The sequence below is a fragment of the Equus caballus genome, chromosome 15 (genome assembly GCF_041296265.1).
Source record: "Equus caballus isolate H_3958 breed thoroughbred chromosome 15, TB-T2T, whole genome shotgun sequence".
In the NCBI taxonomy this organism is placed as follows: domain Eukaryota; kingdom Metazoa; phylum Chordata; class Mammalia; order Perissodactyla; family Equidae; genus Equus; species Equus caballus.
The window spans coordinates 83,323,347-83,348,370 of record NC_091698.1 but is presented as its reverse complement, the minus strand read 5'-3'; the positions used below and the strand labels follow the sequence as shown (position 1 = coordinate 83,348,370).

Genomic DNA, 25,024 nt, shown 5'->3' with positions numbered 1-25,024 from the left:
CTCTAATATAGTGAAACCTGGGGGCTTCTCAAAACAGTTTCAAAATCACTGGTCTAGGCAATTAATAAGGTACCACCTAGCTCTCAAATTCTACAGTTCTCATTTACTTTGAGTCATTCATAACTGCAACTAAACATTTTTGCTTAGAAGTAACATTCTAACATTTTGCTTAGAAGTTTTAGACATCATGAGGTCAGAACATAGATACACTTTCCTAGCTTGACTTCTTAAATGGCTATCATTTTCCAGATGCTTACTATATGACAAGGATTTTACACATATCTGATCCTCAGAACAGTCCTGAGGCAGATAGTATCCTCATTTTAGATGTGAAGAAATTGAGCCTCAGAAAGGTTAAGTAACTTGCCCAGGATCATACATCTATATCTATCCTGATTCTAAAGGCAATGTTGTGTGTAACAAACCATAGAGAACAATGCCTTATATGTAGTGAGGAATCTTAAGTGCTTTATAAATAATTCCTCATCTAATCCATGCAACAACCCTCTAAAATAGACACTATTATTCTCTCCATATTACAGACAAGGAAACTGAGGAACAGAGAGGCAAAGTAACTTACCTGTGTTCTAATTCACCATATCCCTTGGCATGACTGCAAACATTTTAAGATTAGCCTAACATACATAGTTGGAAACTTAAATTAAAAATATTTTCAACCCAATATATTCCAAAATTAAGAATTATGTATTGTTTTGGGCTAATTGTATTATCTTTCCCAAACTTAGAATATTCAGAATTGAAAAACCTGGAAGGTGGCTTCAGTCCTATTTCCTATTTGAAATAATTTAAATACTTTGTCAATTATTATCTTAAGGACCAAAGCGACAAATCACTTTATAGGTAATTTTGCCGTATCTGGAGATGCTTTTTTTTTTTAAACATTTGTAGCTTGGGTTTTTAGATCTAGTTTTAGAGATAGCTGTTCTTGAGTTATAATTTTTGTACTTAATTTTACAAAATTTTAAAATCTTATTAAAATTCTAAAAGAAAGCTTTCCACTATAGGTTATGGCCATTGCTCCAACCCATTATATATGGCAACGAGAACGCTCTGTGCATCACAGTGGAGCTGTTAGAAACTACAACAGAGATGAAATTCAACTGCCCCGGGGACCTAGTGCCACACCGGTGGATTGTTCACTCTGTGGTAAAAAAGGAAGATATGTTAGACTGGGATTGTCTTCATCATCTTCATCCAGTGATACAGTAGAGGTGATGGATAAACATTCTCAGGACTCACACAACTCATTCTCAATGGACATGGTAGTTGATACTTCTCAAGCTTATAGCTGTTCTCAAGGTATGATTTGGTGATGTCAGAATTAGATTTATGCAAGTTATTAATAAATCTAAGTTATTTATTGATCTGTAGTCAGTCCTTACAAGCAGAGGTACATAATTTATATATAAATATTTATATACTAAGTTAATTACTATCAAAAGTTTTCCCCTTTTCAGTTACTACTTTTTGTCTTCTGTCAGTATCTGTTTGGTGGTAGCTTACCTAAACGATTTTTAATTTGACTTATGTTAAATTGAAACCTAATACACCATGGGTCTCAAGTATTTTAAGTATTACGTATTTTAAGAACCTGAACCGTTTTCTTTGAAATGTTTATTTTATTCAAAACAAGTTTCAAGAAAATAAATTTACTTGTAACCTCACCATCTAGCTTTATCAGAGAGTAACTATTGGTTTTCTTCTATACACTTTTTAAAATTGAGATACAATTGACATATAACATTGTATTAGTTTTAGATGTACGACATGATGTGATATATGTATATATTGCTAAATGATTTCCACAAGTTTAGTTAACATCCATCACCACAGTTACACTTTTTTTCCTTGTGATGAGAACTTTTAAAATCTACTCTCTTAGCAACTTTCAAATATATAATATAGTATTGTTAACTATAGTCGCCATGCTATAAAATACTTATTTATCTTATAACTGGAAGTTTGTACGTTTTAACCACCTTCCACCTTCTGCCTCTGGCAACCACCAATGGGTTCTCTGTATCTATGAGTTCAGGTTTTTTTAGATTCCACATATAGGATTCCATGTATAGGATCACAAAGTATTTTTCTCTGTCTTATTTCACTTAGCATAATGCCCTCATCCATGTTGTCACAAATGGCAAGACTTCCTCCTTTTTTATGGCTGAGTGATATCCCATTGTATATATATATACCACATTTTCTTTATCCATTCATCCATCGATGGACACTTAGGTTGTTTCCATGTCTTGACTGTTGTAAATAATGCTGCAATGAACATGGAGGTGCAGGAATCTTTTTCAAGACAGTGATTTTGTTTCTTGGATAATAACCCAGAAGTGAAATTGGTGGATCATATGGTAGTTCTGTTTTTAATTTTTTGAGAAACCTCCATACTGTTTTCCATAGTGGTGCAGCAATTTACATTACTGCCAACAGTGTACAAGGATTTCCTTTTCTCCACATCCTCACCAACACTTGTTATTTCTTGTCTTTTTGATAATAGTGATTCTAACAGGTGTGAGGTAATATCTCATTGTGCTTTTGATTTGCACTTCCGTGATAATTAGTGGTGCTGAACACCTTTTCGTGTATCTGTTGGCCATTTATGTTGTCTTTGGAAAAATGTCTATTCAGTCCCTCTGCCCATTTTTAAATTGGATTTTTTTCTATTGAGTTGTATGAGTTCTTTATATATTTTGGATATTAACCCCTTATCAGATATATTATTTGCAAATATTTTCTCCCATTCTATAGGTTGCCTTTTCATTTTGTTGATGATTTCCTTTCCTGTACAGAAATTTTTAGTTTGATGTAGTCCCATTGTTTATTTTTGCTTTTGTTGCTTTACCTTTTGTGTCAAATCCAAAAAACCATTGCCAAGACCAATGTCAAGGAGCTCACCTCGTTTTCTTCTACTTCTTATGGTCTTACATTCAAGTCTTTAATCCATTTTGAATTTATTTTTTGTGCATGGTGTAAGATAGTGGTCCAGTTTCATTCTTTTGCATGTGGCTGTCCAGTTTTTCCAGCACCATTTATTGAAGAGATTATCCTTTCCCTATTGTATATTCTTGGCTCCTTTAATTAATCTACCATATATGTGTGGGTTTATTTCTGGGTTCTCTATTCTGTTCCATCGATCTATGTGTCTGTTTTTATGTCAATACCATACTATTTTGATTACTATAGCTTTATAATACTATATTTTTCTATTTCTTTTTCTTTAAAGATTTTATTTTTCCTTTTTCTCCCCAAAGCCCCCCGGTACATAGTTGTATACTTTTAGTTGTGGGTCTTTCTAATTGTGGCATGTGGGATGCCGCCTCAGGATGGCTTGATGAGCAGTGCCATGTTCCTGCCCAGGATCTGAACTGGCAAAACCCTGGGCCGCTGAAGTGGAGCGTGCGAACTTAACCACTCAGCCATGGGGCTGGCCCCTATTTCTATTTCCTGTTTTTAAAAAATTAGAGCCATACTATATCTACACCTGCTTCTTTTCACTTATCATAAAGCATTTCCCCATGCTATTAGTTAGTCTTTGAAAACCTGATTTTTAATCATCACGTAGTATGAGTATCATAATTTGCTTATTTCATTTTTGTTGGGATTTAAGGTGCTTAGAATAGTATATTAATTAGAAAATAATCATATGAACTAGAAATACTTTTAGTCAATTACACCATAGTTTTCATTCAAATTATATTTATAAAGGTAGAGTATTTCTCTGACATTTCTCAATTTGAAACAGAACCAGAATAATATTCTACTAGCAGTGATCCTTTTCACTTCTTACAAAGCCTGTCTCCAGATTTTCACCCATCTGAAGATAGGACTGACAGATTTCTTATGGTTCTTTCTAACTTTATGATGAGACCCACGTTATTTCAGAATTTCCTCTATTTATTTTTACCACATCTTTATGAAATTAGCAGTGATTGGCTACTGGAGTTTTACTAAAAGAGAAACTAGACCCTTAAGACTCTTCAAGATAGGGATCATGCCTCAGTCATTGTTCCATTCCCTGGCCACAGTAATTACTAAACAAATTTGACTGACAGTGTAATCTCTTCCCTTGCAACACTTCCAAGCATCATTTTTATCAGTTCACTCATATTTGAAGGTAAGCAAGGTCTACCATAAAGCTAAATATAAAATAAGAATTGCCTTTTAGTATCTCTTCCCTCTCTCCCAGCTCTTTTTGCCTACACTCTTTGATCCTTATAATACTAGATGTTTAAAATGTTCCAGGCAATATGCTAAGCATTTTACATTCATAATCTCACTTAATATTCACAGCCAACCCTAAGGTAAATACTGTTATCTCCACTTTGCAGATAAGGAAACTGAGGCTTAGAGAGGTTAAATAATTTGCCCAAGGTGGTGGTGTGACATTTGAACCCAGGTCTCTGACTCTAGGCTGCAGCCTGAATTCCTAACTATTATGCTCTACTGCCCCCTTTGATGAAATCTTGCCTTTGGTGGTGAAAATAAGCTGCCACAGAAGTCTTCTAGCAGACTACTAAGGACTAACGAAGTGGTGTCACACACTAAAGAACCATGTCCCTGATGAAAGGCTGTATGGAGTGAATTAGGAGAGAATTCCAACCACAATTTGAACAGGTATTTACAGAAAGCAGAACAGAAGCAATTATATTTTATTCAGACTAGCCCCTGTAGATATCAAAAGTAGTAACATTATATATTTTAGGCTTTGATATCTCAACAGGAAATCAGAATACACCCAGAGAGTAAGGGGCTCTGCCTGCCAGTCAGCTTGCTTTGAAAAAAAAGCAGGTCTTAAGTCAGGTGCCCTAAGTTAGGGGAGTTGTAAATGGAACTGTGCTTTCATCCTGTCCCTGGATGAAAGCCCGGAAGCCCTGGTTTAGGATAATAGAGGTCCTATATGGGAAGGAACAAGTATTTACTCGACTGTTTTATTCAGAGTACTAACTCAAGGTTAAATGTAAAAAACCTTTTGTTTCAGGATGACAGAGGGTAGGCAATACAAAGAAAAGTACTGCTCATACATATGCTTGACCGGTAAACATTTACATTCATTTTCGCTCAGTAGGCTTTACAAGGGAGTGAGCTAATTCAGGGTGGGGGAGTTTAAGGGTAACATGATGTTATCAGCAGCAGTGATCAGTCTCTCACTGCCTCGGCAGCTGCTGATTCCCAGTAGTGACCTCTGCTAGCAAAATTTCTTCCTCTAGTCCACATAAGGTGGTTGAAATCACTTAACAGTTTGTGGTTGCAGAAAACTCAATTCGGCATTCTCCAAGACAGACACAAAGAGGTGATGCTCTGTCCAGGCTTTTATGCTAAAACTTAGCTACAGATGGTAATCAATGCTTCCATCTTTCTTTCAAACACAAGCAAGCAACTCCTCGCTTTTCAGGTAGACATGTTTTTCTACCTTAAAATTTTTTTCTCTCAAAACAGCATGCTCGAAAAACAAGTTTTACATAAACATGTTATGACATTTATTAAGAACAAAATATTTTTTTGACAAGGTTGGGGGGGATAGATGAGGCATTCTTTACAAATTTACATACATCACAATCACCAATCATATACCAGCACTTTATAAAGACAGTCTAGTCTCATTTAGCACCTGACCCCCCAAGAAATCTTGAAGTGGCATTATGACACTGATTTCACTGATGAAGAAACAAACTGAGAAAAGTCACAGTTGCAAAGTAAAACAACGGCAACAACAAAAACAGCAAGATGGGAACCCAGTTCTATCTGAGTACACAGCACATTTTTATACTAACTAAATTACACTGTTTCTCTTTACTTTATGCTGTCTCAAGCCTTATGATACCTAGGCTAGTCCATCTGAAACATGAGTAAGTGTTATTATGTATTATCTGAGGACTCCTAAGATTTTAGAGTAGAGCCAAGGAAAAAAAACAATATACCAAACCTTAGTCCTGGGTCATGTAGGCAAGCATGGGGCATTGTTATATAATATAAAACCAAGTAATTTTTCCTCAAAAATAAATCCTTCTCTGAACTTTATTTTTGTCATTACCACTGTTCAATTCATCCAGGTTTAAAATCCTTACATTTAATGAAGGCATTATTAGGGCTTATAAATTAATGATATGATAACGGCAATGCTAACTATATGATCAACATTTAGGAGCACAAAAGATTCCAGAATTCTGTGGGGTGAGAGACTTAGTGAAGGCTTTTCAGAGGAAGTAATGTATGAGCTGGGCATTAACTGAGTCCTATTTTGCCCAGAGAAGTAAGAGAAAGGGCTTCTGAATAGCAGATAAAAGTTTGAAAATACATAGCCTCTCTCCCTCTACATTCAATGAATCACCAGCTTATCTGGTTCTTCCTTCACAATATTTTTTTACATCTGCCCCTTTTCCACACCTCATAGTTGTATATTACTACCAATCACCTCATAGTTGTACACTATATATTACTATGAAACTTCTCATTTAACAGTTTTTTCCTTCCTTTAAATACTCATAGACACCACTAAACAGACTTTTAAAAAATAGTCTCCTTTTACATGACGATGGAACTTTCAGAAGTTCCCTACTGCCTCTGAAGTATAAAGTTAAAACCCAAAGGCTTCCATAATCCAAGAGCTATATAACTAAATTTCCCCCTAGAATAACAAAGTCAACAGATGACACAATACATGACCGAGTTAAAGGCTTAAAGTCATCAGCAAACTTTTATCGATCATTTACTGGGTGGAAAAGGTGAGGCCTCTGGAAGGTACTGGGAAGACAGTTGTGAGTCAGTCACAAATCTCCACGAGTTTACAGTATGGTAAATGAGAGCCAGACATGAACAGAGAAAGCTAGCTTTAGAAGAAGGCATCTGCCCCATGAGCCAGACTGTAAACATGCTAACGTTTGATGGAGAGATGGAGAAAGGGCTTAAGCTGGACTTTGATAACTATATAAATAAATGCTTAGTTGCTTATGTAGTTTGGTTTTCAATTCAACTCAGTACTAGAATTGACACTGTTAGAGAGGTCTTGTTCAATTCAACATCTTCTGAGCACAGTGTAGTGAACAGAAACTATTCTACATGAAATAGAAGTAGAAGGCACAACTTTTCTTTGATCTCAAGTCAGCCCCTTCTCCAAGTAGTACATTTAGAGCTTGCGTTCAAAACAATAAATGAAGGACATAATTTCACTATAGTTAAATAGACTGGCAGAAGAAAAGGGAGTATTCCATCATGGAATTTAAAAACGTACTTCGGAGCTTCTATATATCTGGAAATATTACGAAAACTATAAAGCCATTATTATTGTATGAGTTCAGATACTTACCATACAGAAATATGACACCAGAAAAATACCCTGCTTATGATTCAATCAGTTCTCCAAATGCAAAGAGAGTGATTTTTTTCAAAACACAGATCTAAGGCTGTTACCCCTTACTTCATTAAATCCTTCAGTGGCACCCCATTTTTCTTAGGATAGACAAACTCCTTAATGGTCTACAAGATCCTGCATGGCCTGACTCCTACCTATCTCTCCACTCTCTTTCACTCAACCCCAGCATCACTGGCCTTTTTGTTCTCATTTTCCCTGCTGTAGTTAACTCCTACTTACCATTCAGGTCTCAGCTCAATTGTCACTTGCACAGATAATTACTTGACCAGAGCAAAACCCCTATTATAGTACCTTATACTTCTTTGGAGCATTTATAACAGTTTAGTTTTATATTTGTGTGATTATTTAATGTCTAGCTCTACCATAGATTGTAAAGTCTATAAAGGCAGAGATTTTAGGTTAAAATTTTCCACATAATAAAAATATGTAAAATGTTACTTAGCATATACTTATTACTTTAAATAGTGCTAGCCTAAGGGATAAATCCAGGAATGGCAGCATTTATCCTCTCAAGCACTACCACTTTAAAACCTATAAAATATCTATATTTAAACAATAACCTAAGTACTCTAAGCTTTTGTTTATCTGTAAGATATGGATAACCTTAAAGATGAGCTAGACATATTAAATGAAAAAACATTATAAAGTTCTTAAAACAACGTAAGGCACATGGTAAGTGCTAAATAACTGGTACCGATAAATGATAATAAGCCCTGGTCCTAATTAATTCATATTTATAAAGTGTATTTCTCCAAACAACATTTAATTTATGCAATAAAAGAACAAATCGGATGTTCTTTCAAACTGGTTAAAATCATTCTGCAAAGGATAAGAGATTCAAGAATTGTTACATCTTCTGTTATAATTTTTAAGGTGGTCAGATCATTCTTATCAGTTTTCCCCCTATTATTTACTAGAACCCAGATTTCTTTATTTTTTAAGATACATACAAGCCATTAAAACATGTATTTAAAATACAGAGATACATAAAATTTATCTTAAAATGCATATTTTATTTTGGTAGCCAATGACCATCAATCAAACAAAGAAAAGAAAACTAATTTCATGGAGAAAGATAAATCTATGGAGTGGTTTACAGGAAGTGAAGAATGAGATGGCTCAACTAAACCAATGTGGAATCATTAAGTACTAACTGCAAGACAAGTGTCCAAATGGGACATTTAAGTAGTTTTGAAATGTTAAACATCTTTCTTTAACTTTTGTTATTTTTCAAAATTATATGTAAAAGTTATACAAATCATAATAAGAGCTGAAAATACCAATCTATGAAAGTAGTGATTTGCAGTATAAAGCTCTATTTTAATATTTTTCCGTCTTCATATCAGTTGTCATCTGAGGTACTCAGTTAAGTTGTGGTTTGAATTTTCTCAACTTGACAAGAAAAGCTAATTTAAGGGGAGAAAAAAGTAAGGTCATTACAATAATTAGAAACAAACACCACTTAATATGGCCTGAAAACATTACTCACCTGTATGACCAGTTTGCCAGTGTATAGGTCTAGCAATATAGGGAAATGATCCATATGGAAAATCAGAATGTGATTCTTCTGTTATAGAACAAAATACGTATTATAAGCTGCATAAAATATTTTATAATTTGTTCACAAAACTGTTAAAATACAAATTACTGTCCTTTACTGTAAGTTTTTTCTCTCAGACATTTTTTTTAGCATTTGTTTTAGAGCTACTCTGCCAGTTACTTTATAGAAACAATTTGTCAAAGAGTGCATGATAAACTCATATATGGTTTTATAACCAAATGGATAAGCCCACATCATAAATCAATGGACATACGAAAACTTGTTCATGGCCTAAATAATGTGTACATACAACAAGGACCTAAATTTAGTTCTCTGAAAAGTTCCAGCAGCATCTTAGAAGTTGCTTTATGGAATATTAGCTAGTTGCATATCAGGTCCTATTAAATTCTTTTCCTTCAGTAATAATTACTAATCTAAAAAACATTCTTTAGTATATTTAAAGTTTTTCATAAGCCAACTTCCTTGTCACAAGTATGAATACTATATGAAGCTCAATTCTTCAAAAGTATCAGTTTTACATAGAAAAGAGAAAAAGTCATTATTCTGTCCCTTAGAGATTTTTAATTTAACAGAGTAAATACCATATTTTAATTTCTATGGGAAAAACAAATAAATCCCTGAGAAATATTTTTATAATGTATTGGTCAAAACATTCAGGAACCTATTCTCTATTTATTATTAGAAATACATTCATAAAATAAAACTGAAACTCACCATGTTCATCCTCTTGAAACATCTCATCTTCAAGTCTAATTTTCTCTAGAGAATGTAACTGTAAATCTGTGTTGATTTTAGGTTCTACTTTTTGAGCTAAAATTCCATTTTTCTGTTTTGCAAGGCAAACCAACCAATCTCTGACAATGACTTCACTTATCTTTTCACATGAGAGAGCAAGTTCACAGATGTGAATTCCATCTAAAAGTTCAATGACCTGTGTGATGCTTTTAGAAAAGTGAAATGTACTTTAAATTTCTAATAATAACCTTATATTTATTTTAAGTTCACCATACCTCTTACCCAAATTTAAATGCTATAGTTAAATCAAGGTGGGGAGTAAAAATGCAAGTTAGGGCATATAATAAACAATTTCACAGAATACTAAGTAAAAAAAATACAGAGACCATAATTTCACATTATTGTTCACATTACACTTTTAAAACTTTTCTTCTAAATTGTCAGAAGAAGTATGTATCTTATATTACCATTTATGTAAAAGATGGTTTAAACAGCAGTATGAATTTGGGACATATATCATTTCATAACACTTTTACGAGATGCCATACACCTAACTCAGTTATAAAATGAACACTTTAGCCTACTACTTAAGACAAAATAAAAGTGTGCTAAAATCATATTACTAAGAAGAACAGCTATATTACTCACTTTGCTAGGTAGACAGCACATACACCACCCTGTTTAAGATTTGGGTATAAAACAGGCAAAGCAACTTGAGGATTCAACATATCCAAAGCTACCTGTAGGGGGAGGAAAGAGAATCAGGCTGAGTTCTGTTTAAATGAAGCATAGGTTTTCGTTTCTTACTGTGGTGAAATGATACACTTTTGGAAAGCAATTATTCAAAGTATTTCATTTTTTAGAATATAAAACTATTAACTGTCATTTTGCTGCTCCCAAAAAGGCATATTTCTTATTATACAATTTATCATAGTCTTGACTACATAAAAATCGTAATGGCATGTCTTGCACTTGGCAATATTGATAACACAGGAATCTTTCTTTAGCTTTATTTTATACACATACTTATACATACATATATATAAAGTTTCAAAGCTTTAGTTCAGCTTTTGGCAATAGGAATTCACATTATTCCAGGTATTTTTATGTTCACAAGAAAAGTTTTGAATATTAATTTTAGTGATCCTAAAATGCAGGTCCCTTATTTCTTCATTCACTTGCAGAATACAGGGCTGTACTCATGAAATATGTCAAATGAATACAATGAGTAAATGAAATTTTCAAAAAAAATCATTAGAAACAAAAATAAACTCAGTCAAAATAGAAAATAGGGGCCGGCCTCGTGGTCAAGTGGTTAAGTTCACACGCTCCGCTTCCGCAGCCCAGGGTTTTGCCGGTTCGGATCCTGGGCACAGACATGGCACCACTCATCAGGCCATGCTGAGGTGGCATCCCACATGCCACAACTAGAAGGACCCACAACTAAAATATACTACTATGTACTGGGGGATGTGGGGAGAAAAAGCAAGAAAAAAATAAAAACCAATAGTAAAAAAAAAAAGAAGGAAATAAAGTGATTTTTATTGATAGATAACTCTAGAAAGCTAAAAATAGTTGGCACATCAATATATTTACTTAAATTAGAAATTATTCTATTGTTTATGTGTTTTTTTAAAAAACAGTACTGATGGGTCAAGGAACATTATCCATTATTAATTTACCCACCAAATGTTTATTCAGCACCTTCCATGTGCCAAGCATTTTGCTAAGTGGTAAGGATATAACAGGAGCTTATATTCTGTTTCATGGTAACTTATATTCTAATAAAGGGATAGACATTAAACAAAAGTCCAATAAATATGTAAGTCAGAGGGTGATGAGTGACATGAAGAACTACAGAATTATAAAGCAGAATGTGAGAGAGAGAGTGATGGGGCAGGGAAAAGAAGTGCTATTTCATACATAAGCTGATCAGTGAAGAGACCTGAAGAAAATGTTTAAGCTTACCCTGTGGAAATTTAGGGGGGACATGTGCTCCAGGTAGAAAGAATAGAAAATACGAATGCTCTGAGGCTGTAGGATACTTGGTGAGTCTGAGAAGGCCACTGTCGTGGCAGTGAAGACAAAACGGGGAAAATGGTAACAGAGGAGTTCTAAGGTGGTGGGAGTGGAAGAGGGAGAGATTATGTAGACTATCACAGGCTTTAGCTTTACTCAGGAAGAGAAAAGCCACTGCAGAGTTTTAGACATGATCTGACTTTAAAAAAAGATTTTTTGTGTGTGGTAAACACAACATAAAATTCGTCATTTTAAGTGTACAATTCAGTGGCATTAAGTACATTCTGATTTATTTTGTAAATCCATACATAGAAAAGACTGGGAGAGGGCAAGAAAGGATGATGGTGACTCGCAAGAGCAAATAGCATTGAATGTCATGAGAATCTTTCCCAGCAAAAAAAAAAAAAGATTTCAATGACTGAATCAAAGGGTCAACATTATGGACAGAAATGAGTTTCTTTGACTATAGTTTTACCATGTTATTGACAATTACCAAAAATCAGATAACCAAGAAACCTGTCAATCCTCTTGAATGCTCTATTCTCAGTTAACATTACCATTCATCCAGTCACTCAAACCAGAAACTTGGAGTCATCCTTTTCTTTACCTTGGATTCTCTTTTGAGAATCTGTGAGGTTTTGATTCTTCTGTTTGGATTAAAATGATCCAGTCCCACAAATATACCTCTTAAGTGTTTCTCAAATTCATCGTACTACTAATGCCTTAGGTTAGGACCTTATATCTTGTTGAAACATTACAATAGCTTTCTATATAGACTGATAGCCTCCATTCTTCCACCAGAATTATTCTAAAATAGGAATCTGGACATTGTACTCCCCTATTTAAAAACTCATCAGTAGTTTTCCGTTATTTACAAGAGAATGTCCATTCTCCCTAGCTTGATATACATATAAGTGTTCTTCATTATATAGCCCCCCATGACTGCATCTGCAGCTTCATCTCCTCACTATACCCAATTCTACAACCATGGTGTTTCACGTTTCTGAATCTTTTTTTTTTTTTTTTTTTTTTTTGCTGAGGGAGATTGCCCAAGCCAACATCTGTGCCAATCTTCCTCTATTTTGTATGTGGGTTGCTGCCACAGCATGGCTGCCAATGTGTGGTATAGGTGCATGTGTGGGGCCAAACCTGGGCCACTGAAACAGAGCATGCCAAACTTAACCACTAGGCCACAGGACCGGCCCCTCTGAGTCTTTTTAATAAGTGTTTGTATATCTATCTTTTCTTCTAGATTGAAAGCTCCTTTAAATGTATAATTCATTTTTGTGTTAGCCTAGTACATGGCATATAGCAGGTCTTTAATAAATGCTTGTTGAATCAAGAAACAAAGTGGTTCAGTAATTCAGAGGAAGATAGTCCTCCAGTTAGATGATTATGGTATATTCCATGGAGGAGACCTTTGATCTAAGCCTTGAAGAAAGAGTAGAATGTAAACAAGTGGAGAAAAGGGAAACAGAGATAAAATAATAATGATGAAAATCATAGCTAATATTTATTTAATGCTTACTATATACTAGGTACTTGTCTATGTGGTTTACATGAATTATCTCACTTAATCCTCACAACTCTATGAAATAAGTACTATTATTATTGTTATTTCTGTTTAATACATGAGGTGACTGAGGCACAAAAGGTCATATTGGCTCTTATGGAGCCTGGGAGTGACCCAGGCTGAATGGACTCCAAAACTTATTTCCTTCTATGCCCCCACCCCTCCTTTTCTCTCCTCAGAGGTAATCATTGTCCTGAAGTTTAATGTTCCTAAATAATTTTATACTTTTACAACATATGTATATAGCTACAAACAACATATGGTACTGTTTTGTGTAGTTTAAAATTTTACATATATGTGGCCATTCCATACATATTCTTTTATAATGCTTTTTTCAATAAGCACGATGTCTTTAAAGATTTATTGATGTATACTACATTTATTTCACTATGTTAAATAATACTATTGCTAGTATTCCACTGTGTCCATTTCTCTTCTGATGGTTAGGCTGTTTCTAAAATTTGTTTAAAATCTTTTATTAGCCATTTTTCTTTCTTCTGTTCTCTTAGTCTTTGTGGTTTAACAACTTTTTTATTCATTTACCATTATTTTGGATGGCAGGAGTATAGGCAGCTTACATAAAGGGCTAGAGAAGAAAGGAAGGTTGAGATCAGATTCTGAAGGACACCATAAGTCTTTGAATGAAAAGATCATAATTGGTTTTTCAGCAGGAGAGTAACAGTGCCAGAAGTAGACTAATCTAGAGATGAGGACAATGGATTGGAAGTGTGAAGATGGCATCTAGGAGAGGCATTAAGTAGTCAAAGGGAGCAATGATCAACCAGGATAACAGTAACCAGAAATCAAGTGGTCGGAACATGAATAGAAATTTATGTGTAATATACATCTCTTGACTTTTGGGTAACTGCTAACTTCAAGCAGTACTTTTACCAACTGACAATTTTTAGAGACTTTCTTAAAGAAAGGAAAAATCTTCATGATCTAGCTTTAACTTAACAGTTCTATATTATGGTTAATTTATTTATGAACACCAACTACAATTCTTTGCCCTTTTGCTGGGGAGTGACTCTTCCCCCAGCAGCTGACAGCTCTCTTCCCTTCTATATTCTCTCATACTGAGTATTCATCTGGTAGTATTATTCAAGAGAGATTTAACTCAATAAATCTACTAAGGAGTATTCTTTCCTTTAGATGAGATGGTTCAGCAGGTTTCTACAAAGCTTCAATGATATTGTTAAAATCCTTTGTTGTGTTTCATGCTCATCAAGCAAAATTCTGATGATCAGTTAACCTCCTAGGTGTCTGTGACATTCCTATGGATGGCCTATGCAGAGCAATTCTCCTTTTTTTGCCTTTACTGACTTATAATATGCAAGCTAAACAAGGATGTGGAAAAAGAACTGTGGTCTTTGTGTCCAGGAAGCTGTGCCACTAAAATTATAGGTTTTAGTTAAATTAAAGATGTGAACCAGGCCCGAGAAAAATCTCTTTGAACTTTACTTTGTTTCCCACCTAGTTTCCCTTACAAAGGTCCCAAAATAATCCATCTTCCAACAGCAAATTAAAAAAAGTAAAGAACACTCCTTAACCAGACTTCAGTCCATAGTGTCAAGCTATGAACTGATAATGGCATCATCAAGGACAAGACAACTTATCCTAGAATTCTGAAACTCTGAAGCCAATACCCTCCAAGACCCACATCTCCACCATCACTGGTCACAGCTTAAAACGTCATCCTCTCATCATCTATCCTTTTACCTCGATACTACTCTGCTGCTTCTCCCATAACTCAATCTCCCACTGCTCCTCTTCCTCACCAATCCTTCCACTCCACTTTCTGGAGCTTTGTTCATAATAAATGCTTCTATCCTCAACATCTTTAATGAATACTCCTCTACATCCTGACTTGAACTGCTTAAAGATGCCCTTGCCTGTTTCCTTGCAAATAGAGGCTATTTATTCTCCCAAATCTCATAACATGAGGTTAGGCACTGGAACCTGCTGCTTCCAAATTATTCCTTTATCCCAAAAATGCTGAGGTCCACGATGCTTAACTACTGCTCCTAGTATTTGGTCATTACCCCACATTTATTAACAACTCTTTCAGTATGTACTTGATTCAGTATGTCTCTCTGCTCTAAATCCCATCATCATATTAAAGGAAAATATTCCTCCCACATCTAGAGATAGAAGTGGGGCAAATAATGAAGGAAGATCCATATCCATAGAGAAGAAGTATGATCCTTCTTTAATTTGTACTCAGTATTATGTAGTATCATAGGACCCACTTTAAAAAACTTACCGCATCAAATGTTAAAGATTTTATGTCTTCACTTGCTCCTGAAATATCCTTATGAATAAAATCCACATTGTCTGGCCACTCTTCTACATGACTCATTTTCCATGAATCACGCCAGTGTTTGTAATTTTTCTTAGCCAGTTCATGGTGGTCTTTTCGTATTTCAAAACTTATGACTCTTCCTTGTGATCCAACTTAATTGAAAAGGATAATTTATGATATTTCATAATATTAATCAGTTCATAAAAGAATGTCAAAAATTTATTTTGCAAAGGTATTACATGCGATGTGAAAAAATAATTCAAATAGTTCAAGGTTACAAAAGTTTCTATCCTATCCCAGATCCCCAGTCAATCTCCCACTTCAGAGGCAACCATATTACCAGTTATTTACCCTTCCCAAGATAGGCAGTGCTCTGTCTGCTTTTAACACTCATTGTGACATGTTATATAGACTGCCCTGTACCTTCCTTATTTACCAATACTACTAGATTAATGATCTAACGTATTCTTTTTCACAGCTATTATGTTCCACTATATGGCTATGCCATAGTTTTATTTAACCACTTACCTACCAATGAACATTTAGCTTGTTTCTAGTCTTATGCTATTTCAAACAATATTGCAATGAAAATTATTGTGCCTAAGTTCTTGTACACATGAGCCAGCATGTCTATAGAATAATGTCCTAAAAATGGAACTGCTCGCTCAAAGGATATGCGAAATTTTTATTTTGAAAATTACTACCAAATTGTCTTCCACAAAAATGATACCAATTTACACTCTACCAACAATGTATTAGATTGCCTATTACTCCAGACTCTCTCCAACAAAGAGTTATCAAACTTTATCTATGTCAATCTAAAAGTTGAATATAGTTTCATTGTAGTTTTTATTTGCATTTCCTTTGTTATGGATGCTGTAAAGCCTTTCATATATTTAAAGATATATGTATTTTTGTGTGTGTCTGAAGAACTTTCAAAGTTTTTAGCATAGTAATACTACAGTTTCACAGAAGACTACTGCATTTTAACTTAAGGCAATTAATTTTCCACCACCTCTATCTGAGGTGATCTGATACCATTTGGAGGCTGTCTCAGGACAATCAGTCTGTAGTTTACTAATGAAAAGTTTAAATTCCAAGATGTCTTTTGAAATGTAACTCCAGCTGCAAGTCATCCTGTTCTCAAGGGATAAAAATTAATGTTAACAGTAGCATAAGCTAAACAAGTGGAAAAGAAATTTATGGGGGAAAAAATCCATCCAAAGGTGTAAACAGCAATCATTTCTTGATCACTCATAGTTTTGGATCATTCATGCCATGATACTCCTCTGATACTGCAGATATTAGAAATATGGGCACTCCTCCTGCCTGACAAATTTTTATAAATTTACTTTGTCGAAAGCATTTTGGAATCTGTCACAGATTATGAAGAAATGACTGCCTTTAACTATGAACAGAAAAGAGTAAGACAAACGAATTGAGGAGCCTAGAATGAATTGCCTGACAATATTATAAGCTGGATTATGTTTGTATGTGATGGCATTAGGTCAAAGAACAAAAGGTTTAGGTTTAATTCAGTATATTTCTATCTGTAATCTTTATAAAATCTACCCATATACTGCTCTACCCTACAACTGCTCCAACAAAGTTGATTAGTTAAAAAAGAATGCACAAATAAAGAACAACATGAATGATTAAAAAACAAAAATCTACCCAAAGAGAGTGCTGCCACTGTTCAGCAATCTACTATTAAGTGAAGAGGGGAACACTGCACAGGCAGCCAGACCAGTCAAAGCAACCCTGACACTCAGAGGAGTAAGTGGTCAAAGGGGGCAATAAGCAACTAGGATAACACTAACCAGAAATCAAGTGGTGGGAACATGAACAGATATTTATGTTTACTATTTACCTGTTGACTTTTGATCAGGTGCTACCTTCAAGCATTACTTTTAGCAGTACTTGTACCAACTGACAATTTTTAAAGACTTTCTTAAAGAAAGGAAAATTCTTCATGATCTAGCTTTAACTTAACTAGTTCTGTATTTTGATTATTTATTTATGAACACCAATTATAATTCTTTGCCCTTAATAGTATATGATCCTTCCCAGCAGCTGACAGGCCTTCTCCTTCTATATTCTCTCGTACTAAGTATTCATCTGGTGCTATTATTAACCAAAAAATGTACATATGTGCACCAAAAGTCAAGAACAAGAATGTTCAGAGCAGTACCTATTCATAATATTCAACTCAAATGCTCATCAGCAGCAGAATGGATAAATTGTGATTTCTTTATAAAGTGGAATAACTATATAGCAACTAAAATGAAAGAATTACTGTTACATGGAATGACTGAATCTCACAAACAGAATGTTGAATGAAAGTAGCCAAACTCAAAAGAGTACATACTGTATGATTCCTTTTATATAAGGTTCAAAATAGGCAAAACTAATCAATGATGATAAAAGTCAGAGTAGTGGTTACCTTTGGGGAGGATAAGGACTGAGAGGGGAGTGGTGCAGTAACAGTTCCTATCTTGATTTGGGTAATTACTATGTAAGTATGATCACTATATAAAAATTCACTGAGATATACACTTATAATCTGTGCAGTTTTCTGTAGCTATGTTATGCTCCAATAAAAAGTTCAGTTTTTTAAAAAAGGTAGAAGCATTAAAAAGCAAGGAGGGAGCAAGCAAAAGCAAAGAAAATAGGGTTAGAACGAGAGTGACTGGAATAAATGTAAAAAATGGAAAGAAAAATAGTTGCTTATGTTTGGTTTCAAGGAGAATGCTCTCTATCACAAAGTTATGTGAATACTTTGCCAAACATCTTTATCTACTTAACTTTCTGTTATTACGAACAGATTGAATGTTTTCTCTGTCATCTAAATTCAGCTTAATTATCCCAATCTCTTACCTGCTCTGGATAAAAATAAACTCATTCCACCAGAGCCCGAGCCAGCTTCCAAAACAGTATCACCTGGGTGGATATTCATCATCAACAGTATCATATTCATATCCTATGAGTGAAACACAGTATGGGTGACTCAGTGACCAATAAATATGTATCAAACACAATGTTGGACGTGGAGAAGAAAGGAGTAGAAAAAAAAGGATTAAACTCTGGCCCTGCCTTCCAAGAGTTTACATTATACTTGATGAAATAAGAGATTCAAGAATCACTTAGCAAATAAAACAGCACTTCAGTATAATACTGAAATTATAGACAATAAGTACAAAAGAAGCTCAGAGAAAGAAGTCAGCAGACTGCCCTAGCTCAAACACCTAGAGTGGAGAATTTAAGGAAACAATCACAAGGTAGGAACAGCTTTAAACAAAACAGAGGGAGAATAAATACAGTTTGCCCATTCGGCTCAGGAGGGGAGATAAGGAGAGACTTGAACTTATTTGAACTTGACCTGGTGAGTAACTGGGGTATATCATCAAGGTAATAGAAAAGGCATTTTGTGAAGATTAATCTATCAAGGGAATACTGGATATACTAGAGTAGAGAAAAATTAGAGACAAAAGACCAGTTAGGAAGTTATTACATAATCTCTGCATGAAATGATTAACTCTCATTTAGAATTAGGGTACTAGGAACAGACAGGAGGACCAATTTGCCAAACGCTATAAATGAAGAATTGTTTTAACAGGAATATCATGGATGAAGTAACAAGAGCTGTTTATTGAAACTTTACCACATACTAGGCTTCTATAACTATGCAAACTGCTTTCACATATTATCTTGTTTAATTAGAATAAGAATATGAGTAAAGTATCATCACCCCCATTATAAATATGAGAAGTGAAAGAGGTTAAATAATTTGCTGAACGTCACACAGCCAGGAATTAAACGGGCAAGTCAGGAGTAGGACCGATGTCAAACTCCCAAAGACCATTTGGGATCATTACACTATACCAAGTGTTACACAGAGAATTTTAAATCTTACCATTTATTTCAACACTCCCCCAATATCAAACCTTTCAAAGTTGCTAATAAACAGCACATCTGATAAGTTTTTACTATCTTTTCCTTCTCTGGGAAAACCTGCTATGAAAATTCTAAAAGAAGGAAGGTTTCTAGGATCCTTCTGTCAAGTCACCACAAGGTCGTGTATTAAATATAAGGTTCAGGTCTGTAAGGAAATATTTAACAGGTACACTTGTCTACTTAAAAGCCAAAATGTATTTTCTGAAATGTTGGACCAAATGATATGCAGAAATGTAGTTTTTAAGATGTATTAGTTTCATTCACAAATGCTGAGTCTTTCAGACATAGCTAGCCTTTCCTAAGTGCCAGGCACATGGGGGCACAGACAACTTCACCCAGGAGTGGGAGGCAGCTTGAGTAGTCATCTCAATGGAATATCCTAGAGAAGGCACTTTTATTTTCTTGGATCTTTCATATAAGGATACAGAAACCTGTATCTTATAGCATTATAAAAAAAGAAACTTGAGCACACTTTAGCATTTGCTTCCTGCCATTCAGGTTACATGGTCTCAATGGGATGAATTTTCTAGGTGGGACCCCACTAAATAGATCCCAGCAATTTCAGTCCAAAACGGGTGGGACATTAGCATTTATTCATTTCCCTGCCTCTTTCCTAAAGAGATTTGAAGCTACTGGGAAACTCCTCCAAAGTTATGAAACATCACTCTACCATTAAGTTTTCTATGCATTTTAAAATTTCAGGCATTCAGACAAACCTTCTAGACTTACATTTTTTTTTCTCAGCAGGAATTCCAATCTCTTTGCTGATTAACTCAATAATGTAAATTTAACCCTCAGCCTAAGGTCTTAATATTTGGGCTACACTTTTGTCTTCATTAAGTGGCAACAATTTCTACTCCCCCAGTGTCCTTATATAAGTGTTATAATCATGCAAATCCCCAGAGAAGATTAATTTAAAAATTGGAGGAGTATTGTGATTTATACTTCTACTCCAACCTAAAATATCATTTGATATTGACCAATGTGAAATGTTGACGTTTCACAAGCATCTGTTAGGAAGTTTATTTAAAATTGCTCCCACAGACCCACTTTTAATATTAAGATAAAACTATGTACTTCTAATGCAGAGATCAACTTTCAAAAATCAGTTGAAGTACTCCCTTAAAAAGCATTTCCAAGTCGTAAAAGGTTGGGGCCAGCTCCATGGCAGAGTAGTTAAGTTTGCGTGCTCTACTTCAGTAGCCCAGGGTTTCATTGGTTCATGCCCGGGCACAGACATGGCACTGCTCATCAGGCCATGCTGAGGCGGCGTCCCACATAGAACAACCAGAAGGACCTACAACTAGAATATGCAACTATGTACTGGGGGCTTTGGGGAGAAGAAGAAGAAGGAAGACTGGCAACAGATATTACCTCAGGTGCCAATCTTAAAAAAAAAAAAAAAAAAAAGCTTTAAAAGGTTGAAATCAAATCTCCTGCAGCTACCACTTGGGAGGTCAAAGAAGGGAGGTCAAAGAAGTCAACACCTAGCAAGTCCAGTATTTAAATCCCTCCTTAGAACGGAACACTGTGACTTTTATCTGTGATAAATGGAAGAGCAGAAAGTGCACTGAAGATTTACCTTTATAACTTTATAAAATACAACTACTCTCTCACGGTTTTGTCTAGCACAGAGGAAAAAAGACATGGGGAAGCAAAATGAAGTTACCAAAGTCTTTTTTTATGGCTAGGTTGTAACAGTCAAAAGAGGAAAGAGAAGAGATACACTAAAACAAGGGCAAAGTTTCCATCAAGACCTTATGATATCCCACTGATGTAAAGCCTCCGGGAAGGTTTTGGTAGTCCCTAGGTAGACCTTTTAAAATACAAATTGGATTCTACTTAGAAACTTCCAATGGTCACGCAATGCACATGGAATAAAATACTCTCATCCCTCCAACCACATCTCATACCACAACAGAATCTCTGCAATACTTTTCCCTTTGCAAGAATGCTTGGTTTCTAGATCTTTGCATGGCTGGTCTTCCATAATTAGGGTTATCAAATGTACTTCCTTCAAGACCTTCTCTAACCAAGTGACATAAGTATTATTCTCCCCCAGGCCACCCAACACAATGTCATTATTAATCTATTTGTCTTCATGCCACTAAACACTCCCTGAAATTATCTTATTCTTTCCTTTACTCGTTTGTTCTTTGTCACCCCCTCTAGGATGTAAGGTCTATGTTGAGAGCAAGGACTATGGTTCACCACTATATCTCCCTATAATAATGCCCCGAATATAGAAGGTAGGTGATATTTGCTGAATAAATAATAAATGAATCCTCATCTGGAGACAAGAGGAGTTGTCACAATTACAAACGAACGTTCTACTCAAAGACTGTGACTGTGATTAAGGACTGAAATAAACCACTAGTATAAGATTGTAACAAGGAACTAGATAATTTATTTATAAAGAATATTCCTTTTATTTTTAGTCTTTAACGTTTGCTGTTTTAATACAAAACTCTATTTTTTTCCTAAAGGGAAAGGCACAGTAATATTTCTATTTTTGGTAAAATATACCTCTAGTAACATACCTTATTAAATATGATGACTAAAATATCACCATAAGGTACTAAAAAATTGTTCCCAAAGGAGTTCAACATTCTCTTGTGTGCTCAACTTGCAAATGGTAAGAATTATGGGGAAGAAACGTAAGTACTTATTATGTGCCTAGTGAGTCCACATCACTCTATATAATAAGTTGATATTCTCTTCACTTTACAGATAAGATAATCAAGACTCTCAAATTAAAATTAAAATCTAGCTTTTTCCTGCTAAAATTAGCAATAAGAAATGTAAAAGTCATATCCATTGGTTTAAAAAAAAAAAGGCTGAGAACCATAAAAACTTTCAATGTTCTGAGATGTGCTTTAAGTACATGAATCAGGATGTAGAAATGCATCACTTTTGCCCTTTTGGAACCAATACTGTACGCACTAACTCCCATCGCATTACCTTTGGATACGTTATGGCAGGCCCTCTTTTCATCAGTAATACATAGTCTTCCAGTGCCGGCCTCCTCAGCATGAAACGCTTACCAGAGGAACTCCTCAGTATCTGGCCGGGAAACTTCCCCACGATCTCGCTGAACGGCACTGTCCCCCAGCTACTATTTAAGTGTCCGGCATTGCTCAACCTAAACAATTTTTTAAATCGTGTATCTCTCTTCCCAGTCTCAGCTAAGATCAGCTCCCCAGCCCGAAAGGGCCCCTCTCTGGGAGCTGACCAGGAAGAGGAGACGTGAAGCTCTTCTACCTCGGTCGCGGACTGGGCCAGGGCGGGCAGCAAAGGACCCCCGGATCCCCGGTGTGCGGGACAGCACTGGCCCTGGTCTCCGTTCGAGTCCTCGCGCTCTCGAGGGGGTGACTCCTCCTGCGGCATCTGCAGCCTGAGCCTTCCCAGTGACGAAAGACATCTGGTCCCAAAGCCCCGGACGCGCGGAGGAAGAGATGGAGGCGACTCCGCGCTGGGGGCTTTCCCCTGTGCGGCCTCGCGCTCTCCCTCTCCATCTCGTGTGTCTCTGGGCGAGGAATCGCAACACAGTGACCGGGCTCTCAAGAAGGGCTCTTGCCCGAGGCCGCGCAGGAGTGAACAGCCCCCGTGCCCTGGCCGCCTCGGCAGGCGCTTCAGCTGTAGCACGATCGCAACCCGGCGCCCAGCCGACAGCATGGCAGCCCGCGCAGGCGCCGTCTCTGGCGAGTGACGTAGACCCCCGCCTCCCGCTGCCCGGCGCGCTGACGCAGCCGCCTGGGGGCTCCACAGGCCTCCCCGGAGGAGCTCCGAGGGGACAGCTCCGCTACTGCGCCTGCGTCCAGGTCGGCGCGGGAGGCCGAGCCCTGCGCGTGGGTGCCCGGGGCCTAGCAGGGCAGCTGTGCCAGGAGCGAGTCCCACGCCCGTGCGAGGGTCCGCTTTCCTCTTCGGAGTGTGGGCAGAGGAAAGAGTTGACCGCTGAGAAGTCTCCTCGCGCCTCCCCCGGTGGCAGGAGGATAAGAGAGACAAAGCCTGTCAAAGCGCTGTGTAGACTGAAGTTCCGCACCAGGGGTAGCTCGCCAGTAATCAGGAGCACGAACGTCACCGAATCACCTGCAAGATCTATAAGTAAACTGGGTCTGAGATATGTTTGACAGGCCGTGTTTGGACGGGCCACCCGCTGACCGGCGTTGCTTTCCCAGCTGGCCGCGACATTCATCCCCAGCCCTAGCAAGTCCCTTTTGACTTGGCTCTGGCCACCTGCTTGCCCGCCCCAGGCCCAGAGAGTCCAGGACGGCCGATTAAAGTGTCAGTATTCACTGTGTGCTTCTTTAACAGAGTTGTTTTTAATAACTAAAATATAACAACTAAGTATTTTACCCTTCCCAAAACTACATGGAAGCATCTTAAGGCGGAAAAAGCCGTTGCTAAAACAGGTGGCAGGGTAGAGAGGCGTTACAGGCTAAATTTCATCCCCTCAAAATTCACGTGTTGTCTCAACCCCCAGCACCTCAGAATGTGACTGTACTTGGAGATCCGGTCTTTAAAGAGGTAATTAAGCTAAAATGAGGTCATTAAGGTGGGCCCTAATTCAATATGACTGATGTCCTTAGAGGAGAGGAGATTAAAGGACACAGGCATAGAGGGAAGACCTTATGAGGACACAGGCGGAAGTGGCCATCTGCAAGCCAAGGAGAGCAGCCTCAGAAGAAACCAAACCTGCTACACCTTGATGTTGTACTTCTAGCCTCCAGAACTGTGAGAAAATAAATTTGTTGTTTAAGGCAAGAAAAACAAAAAAGAGAGAGGGAGATCATTGACTGTATTTCCTGATTCCCTTTTATTGAATCTCTTTTGAAATTGATTATTCCCAGATTTTGGCACTCCCAAAAATTAAATAAAAATAAATTTATTTAGGGCGCTGGCCCTGTTGCCGAGTGGTTAAGTTCCTGCACTGCGCTTAGACGGCCCAGGGTTTTGCTCGTTTGGATCCTGGGCAGCAACATGGCATCGCTCATCAAGCCATGCTGAGGCAGCGTCCCACATGCCACAACTAGAAGGACCCACAACTAAAATGTACAACTATGTACTGGGGGGATTTAGGGAGAAAAAGAAAAAAAAAAGATTGGCAAGTTATTAGATCAGGTGCCAATCTTTGAAAAAAATAAAAACTAAAAAAAAATTTATTTAATTCTAAAAACAAAAAAAGGGGAAAAAGTTACCTTTGGAGTCAAAAATCTCAAATAATATTAAATATTACTAACCTATTGGATTAATATTAATTCACTTGGCAAAAGTTTATTGAGGGTCTGACAATACCAGGCACATTAGATATTTATTTCATTTAAGTTTACAACAACCCTGTGTCAGAAATAAGTATTCCTGTTTTACACATAAGAAAAGAGACCCAGGGAGATTAGATGATTTTGGCAACATCCCATAGCTGACAAGCAGCGGGACAGAGTTTCCTGTCTGGGTCAATCTGGTTCAGCAGTCCATGCTCTT

At 36.6% G+C, this 25,024-nt stretch overlaps 2 protein-coding genes across 5 annotated transcripts in view; one reads left to right on the top strand and one right to left on the bottom strand.

The window, feature by feature from the left end:
- The window catches only part of SPDYA (speedy/RINGO cell cycle regulator family member A), a 33,195-nt gene extending 24,136 nt beyond the window's left edge, over window positions 1-9,059 (top strand). For all 4 annotated transcript variants that reach the window (XM_023619312.2, XM_023619313.2, XM_023619311.2 and 1 more), the window contains 2 exons: window positions 1,026-1,320; window positions 8,424-9,059. In XM_023619312.2, coding sequence (XP_023475080.1) covers window positions 1,026-1,320; window positions 8,424-8,512 — 384 coding nt within the window. In that variant the 3' untranslated portion in view covers window positions 8,513-9,059. The remainder of the gene's footprint in view (window positions 1-1,025; window positions 1,321-8,423) is intronic.
- TRMT61B (tRNA methyltransferase 61B) lies at window positions 5,484-23,619 on the bottom strand. Its single transcript, XM_005600104.4, has 7 exons — window positions 22,505-23,619; window positions 18,467-18,569; window positions 15,551-15,741; window positions 10,344-10,435; window positions 9,675-9,901; window positions 8,889-8,966; window positions 5,484-8,805 (listed from the first exon to the last, which is right to left on the bottom strand). The coding sequence occupies exons 1-7, from the start codon at window positions 23,216-23,218 to the stop codon at window positions 8,762-8,764; spliced, it is 1,449 nt and encodes a 482-aa protein (XP_005600161.1). The 5' UTR covers window positions 23,219-23,619; the 3' UTR covers window positions 5,484-8,761.
- Between the last annotated feature and the right edge of the window lie 1,405 nt (window positions 23,620-25,024).

What these genes read in the sequence shown, in the direction of transcription:
- TRMT61B (XM_005600104.4), bottom strand. Translation starts at nt 23,218, where the DNA reads ATGCTGTCGGCTGGGCGCCGGGTTGCGATCGTGCTACAGCTGAAGCGC. An exon ending in TTTATTTTTATCCAGAGCAG is followed by an intron (nt 15,742 to 18,466) that starts GTAAGAGATTGG and finishes TTTTCAATTAAG; the next exon opens with TTGGATCACAAGGAAGAGTC. An exon ending in TGTGCTGTCTACCTAGCAAA is followed by an intron (nt 9,902 to 10,343) that starts GTGAGTAATATA and finishes CTTTTCTAAAAG; the next exon opens with CATCACACAGGTCATTGAAC.